This window comes from Anoplophora glabripennis, unplaced genomic scaffold (assembly GCF_000390285.2).
Source record: "Anoplophora glabripennis isolate ALB-LARVAE unplaced genomic scaffold, Agla_2.0 scaffold1396, whole genome shotgun sequence".
NCBI lineage: Eukaryota > Metazoa > Arthropoda > Insecta > Coleoptera > Cerambycidae > Anoplophora > Anoplophora glabripennis.
In genome coordinates, this window is record NW_019417471.1 from 12,797 (window position 1) to 18,568 (window position 5,772).

Sequence of the window (5,772 nt, forward strand, 5' to 3'; positions counted from 1 at the left end):
AAACCTTAATGTAGGTATATTTAGGTTAGAGTGTGAATACAGCAAAATTTTAAGCACTTTTTACCGGATTCCGCTAATGTAAAGATTTACCTAAGTACGTTTGATTTACAATAGTTTTAATGGCTATTTTATAGAGAAAACGTCAACGCTCACATAATTGGGAAGAGACAGAAAAATGTATTTTTTTAGATTTAATTTGTGAGGAAATAAAAATTATTGAAAATAAAAAGAAACTTACCGTATTAAATAGAGACAAACATGCTGCATGGGAACGTATATAATGTAAAATGAATGTCCAAGGTGAGTGATATTTATTAATGAAGAAGAAAAAAATAATCATGTACATTTATTAGGTTATACCAGAGACATTCAGAGGATGAAGGAGCAATGGCAAAGAATGAAAGTGCAAAGCAAAGACGGCAATACGACGGCATGAAAAAAGTATGTGTCAAACAGGTGGTGGGCCTCCCGAGCCCAAACCGAGTGATATAGATTATAAAATAAAAGACCTCCTTCCACATGAATTTACTGATGATTACTCTACATTTGATAGTGATAGTTCTGTAAAAGTATGTATGTCATAATTCTATTAGTTCTTATTAAAATACTTCTACTAACATTTTAGAATCATATAACTGCAGAAACAAATTTTATTGGAATAGAAGAAAATGTGGAGATAGATTTGATAAATAATGAGACGAAAGATGGGGACTTTATTGTTAATCCTGAAACTGGTTGTTTGGAAGATATATATGAAGAAACCATAGTCGTATCAAATCAAATCAAAGAGACCAAGTTTTTGAAAAATAGCCTTGGTGAGCCAAGTACACCTAGTAAACACGCAAAAGCAAAGCCAATGACAGAATATGAAAACCAATTGTTAGCTTTAAACAAATTAAGAATAGAACAGATGATGAAACAATCTGCAGAGATGCACAAGGTGAAAATGGAAAACGAGAGGAAGTATCACCAGGAACGGTTGCGAATGCTACAGATAAATGAATGCAGATGCAATAGAGAAAATTAATATTTATAATTACTGTTAATAAATATATAAAACTCTGATATATAATAATAAACTGTTTTGTTGTATTTATTTTCAATAAATATACATTTTCAAATATTTCAAAATGTTTAACTATTAATTACAATAACGTTGAATATATTGTCTCCTAAATATATTTCCTTGAGCATTATCTTCTACTTCTACTCCCTGTTATTTTCAAAATTACCTAATAATTCTTCCTCTACTAATTGTATGACAAACCGAGCAGTTTCTTTCCTCATTCTGTACCTGTTTTAAAATGCATATCATATTTAACAAAAGGATTTTGTCTTGGCAAGTAAACTTTTGGATGTCTATTTATTATATTGGCTTCTTCAGCTTCATTCCCTTCTTCATTCACATCCAGTAATCCTAAATCTTTCATAATAACAAGAACAAGTTGAAATTGTACAAAGCATAAATTTGATATGATGCACGTATGTCACGTCAAGTTAAAGTGAGGTTAAAATACATAAAAATATTTCCAAGTAGGTCGAATGAACCACGGAATCCGTAAATATGCCGCATTGCCAAATGTTTCTGTCATTGAAAACGTAATTAACAAGTAACTACTAAAATTTCAACTATGAATACGAACTGCTTAATAGCTTCTTAGTAGTTATTAAGTAATAGATTGTTAGTATTATACTAAGTAGGTCTTTATGAATAAGGCTAACTAAGATTAATGTTAACATTCATATTCGAGCTACATTACTGTCAATAAAATCTTCAAAACCATAAAAGGCATTTTATATTAAGTATTTTTTATCCTTGATTTAAAATTATTTTCATTAAAATTTTGAATTTGGTGAGGTATTACGTTAAAAAATTTGGTAGCCCTATAATTAGTACCGACCCGCGTTTTACTAAGTCTTAGGAATTTATTACACAAGTATGTGCTCTTTCGTTTATTATAAGAGTGAGTCTCACTTCTGATTTCAAAGTTATGTATATGTTTTTTGACATAAATAAGACATATGTATGTTTTGATATCTTGGACCAAACATAATTAACATGTTGATCACATGTCAGTTTAGGGTCAAGATGGACTCCCAACAATTTTACACGTGTTGGATTATCCCAGTTTTCCATATTCCGGAGACTAACAATCATTGTTTCGATCTTCGAAGTATTAAACTGAGTTGATTACTAGTAAACCAGTTTTCTACCGGTACCGATGCATGTTGGTTATAAGTTGACGTCATTAACTGTTCAAAGTTTAAGTTGGTTCTAGTTATATTGGTATCATCAGCAAAGATTATACTTTTAGTATCATGAGGTAAACAATTAGGAAAAGCATTAATATATATCAGAAACAGTAACGGACCCAATATGGAGCCTTGTGAAACTCCATGTTCAATATTTTTTATGGATGATTTCACATTATACAGGGATGGCCAGAAGTACGGAATAAAATTCATATCTTTTGAATGAGTAAATTTTTTTAAAACGCCAAAACACGTTAACTGATTTTGATTTTTCCCATATTTCGGTTATATAATAATTCATTTTTCTTCAACCCCCTAACTCCCAGCTACCCCTACTTTTTTTTTCAAGATCTAAAAATTGACTAGCAACGTATTTCCCTACTTCAAAACTATTGTTTATTGTGGATGTTAGACAATCTATCGCTAGTGTGGTCGATAGATTACTTCCAAAACCGAATTATTGAGGATTGAAGAGTCCCTGAGTCTCAAAATAATTAGTTATTTGTATTTTTAAGATAGTTTCGCATATTTTAGCTAGATGAGGTATTACAGAGATAGGTCTGAAATTAGAGGGATTATTAATATCATTATTTTTATAAATAGGAACAACCTTAGAAATTTTTAAATATTGGGGGAAAATACTTTTATGTATACAATAATTAATTAAATCAGTGCAAGGTATTAATATTGGGTCGATTGATTTTAAATTTTTTGTTGAAATATATACATTCAAACAAGGTTTGCTCTCAAAACTCTTAACAATATCAATGACTTCCCAAGGGGTCACTTCAGAAAAGGAAAAACTATTCACTGGACGGAGTAATTGGAGGCAGCTATTTAAATTGGTGTTATTAACGGGTAAATTGCTTATAACATTAATAGCAACATTTATAAAATAGTTATCGGGTGTCAAGTTACTTAAATTATTTGAGTAACTCATTTCAGTATTATTAACTAAATTCCAAATTGCTTTTTGGGAATTTGTATGCGTTTTTATAAAATTATCGTTAGCCATTTTCTTAGCTTTAGAAATTTCAAACCGGTATCTAAATAATTTAAGATTAGATTTATTATAATCTGATGGATTTCCGCGACACGTCGATTTTGGATTTTGAAACAGTTTGAAATGATATCCTGCAACGTAAAAATTTCATCCATAAATTCACCCCTTCGAGTTGCAAAGCTTAAATTTTTTAATTTGAGTAGGGGCTTGTGATACCTCATTTGAAAGGTCTCCTTATTCTCTATTGCTATGGTTTTTTTAGTTATCTTCTATGTTGGTAAATTTGCTACAGTTTCTTCTAGGTTTGTGGCGTAACCACTTAAGTCAAAATAATCGATTCCACTTACCGACAGCATCCAACAAAATGTCTTCATCTTGGTCGAGGTTCACGAATCCTTGGACGTTCAGGACACTCTTTGATCTGTCGAAAAGGCAACTTCCTTGCACAGCGTTGTATGGGTAGTCGCTTTCTGTTTCGATTCCGTTGTCTCTGATGTAGTCGAAACCGGCTTGAATCCATCCTCCGTTACATCCTGAGTTGATGGTGGAGCAGTCGACCAAATTTTGTTCGCTGAGGCTCACCAGGCTGCCGGTCTTGATGAAATGACCTCCTTCGACGGCACCAGTCTAGATACAAATAATATGTGGTGCTACACTTATAATAATATTGGGATTTTCAGTTTGAGTTAGAAAATACTTCATGTTAATTTGATTACTTTCAACGATAGCAACAGATATGAACACGTACAAGAATTTAAAGAATAAAAGCACACATTTAGTGGACTAGATATTTAATATTCTCTTTTCTAGAATGACAGTGATGTAATAGTTTAAATTATATACAGCACGGGCTTCAGTAAAGTCCTTAAACTTGAACAAAGTGTGCTCGAAACTTCTTTACAGCTGCTAACGCGAACTGGCAGATAACAACAAGGCAAGACTGTGTCGGATGCCAGGATATTTAAAGAAATGTAAAATCCAGGATCAGAGTACGCAAGCTTTCGGAAGACAGGCGCAAAATGGACATTGTAAATATCTGGACTCAAAACTAAGATGCATAAAAGAGAAGAAATGTTGAAAATATATAAAATCAGACATAGAGAGAGAGCAGTACTTTTAATTTAGCTGGCTCCACCTCCTTGATTAATCTTTGTCTTATGAATCGACCCACAGGCTAAGGAAATAATACTTACAGTGCTGAATGCCCAACAAGAACCGCACGATCCTTGACTCTTGACTTCGGTGACGGCTCCCTTGGAAACCCAGTCCATCTCTGAGGGAGCTCCGAGACCGGTGTTTTTGTGCCAAACGATGGGTTCTTTCTGAACAGGTTTCTGAGAAGCGCTGTAGTTCAACATAGCCTTGAATTCTTCTGGGGTTTTGTCTGTGAATTGGTTGATGCCCATGTAGTATAACGACTCTCCATTTTGATATTTCTGGTTATGTGCCTCGATGATGCGCAAGTTGCTTTCGAAAACGGTGTATCGGTGTTGTTCTTCCCTCAGGTTTCTGTAGTCCCGTCCAAATTTTTCCTAGAAATATTGACAATATAGTAACCGAAAGCAGTGATATAGATGTCTCTTTCGTTTTATACGTACCTTGAATTCCTGCCACAACTGTTGGTCGGCGTTAATTGCCAAAACCAAGGCAGCGAGAACAACCAAGAACCTCATTTTGCTTTTTCTGGAAAAAATTATCGATATTCAATCATTTATTAACCTTAAAATTATAACGATGTCAATATTTTAAACATTTCCAAAATTATTTCTGCCAAGATCTATTAAAATAATAAAAGTTACTTACCTTTCGAACAACAAAAATAAGTACTAAAGAGGTATCCCAATATATCCCTTATATACTTGTATTACAGCTTATATCTCTACGATCTACAATCGAGTGATATAAGCGTAGCTTAATGATTATCAATAAAAACATTTGTCTGTGGAAGATATTATCTCTGTTTCAAGGATCGGGCATCTAGAAAACGATAGCTATGCCACATGTCATCTATCCGTTAAAGAGCATTTTTTATAAGCACTTTTATAAAAAATAAACATTACGTACAAATTGTGGAGTGTTACCTCTCAATGTTATTTGTCCGGTGATTAAGTATTTTTAAATCTCCTGACGTAAGGCATTTTATTATAATGCAGGTATGTTGAATAACTTCGCATATATTTTATACAAATTCGCATTTTTGTTCATGTTCTATTACATATTTCTTAGATTCTATACTAGTTTTGGTTTTCTGTGTATTTCAAAATAATACATAAAAGAACAAATCAATCAAAAATTTTAATTTTACGATTCATTTGTAGCCTAATTTCTTTTGTAATTTTTTCGAAAAAGCTGTCAGGAAAGTTGCTAAAAAGTCATTTTCTTTTTTAACGAAATTTTTAAGATTTGTCCTCAAGACCTGAAAAACTCAGTGGCGTATCATTTTTTTCCTCAATAAATACACTGATATATTAGGTAACGCTCGTGACAATCCAAATCCAATATACAACAAACAAATT

At 32.5% G+C, this 5,772-nt stretch overlaps 1 protein-coding gene across 1 annotated transcript in view; it reads right to left on the reverse strand.

The window, feature by feature from the left end:
- LOC108914553 overlaps nucleotides 1-5,078 on the reverse strand; it is an 11,172-nt gene extending 6,094 nt beyond the window's left edge. Inside the window, exons 1-4 of the mRNA XM_018720383.1 lie at nucleotides 5,060-5,078; nucleotides 4,855-4,939; nucleotides 4,450-4,788; nucleotides 3,604-3,883 (exon numbers count right to left, since the gene is read on the reverse strand). Of these exons, the coding sequence (XP_018575899.1) occupies nucleotides 3,604-3,883; nucleotides 4,450-4,788; nucleotides 4,855-4,929 (694 nt within the window). The 5' untranslated portion in view covers nucleotides 4,930-4,939; nucleotides 5,060-5,078. The remainder of the gene's footprint in view (nucleotides 1-3,603; nucleotides 3,884-4,449; nucleotides 4,789-4,854; nucleotides 4,940-5,059) is intronic.
- Nucleotides 5,079-5,772: the final 694 nt, after the last annotated feature.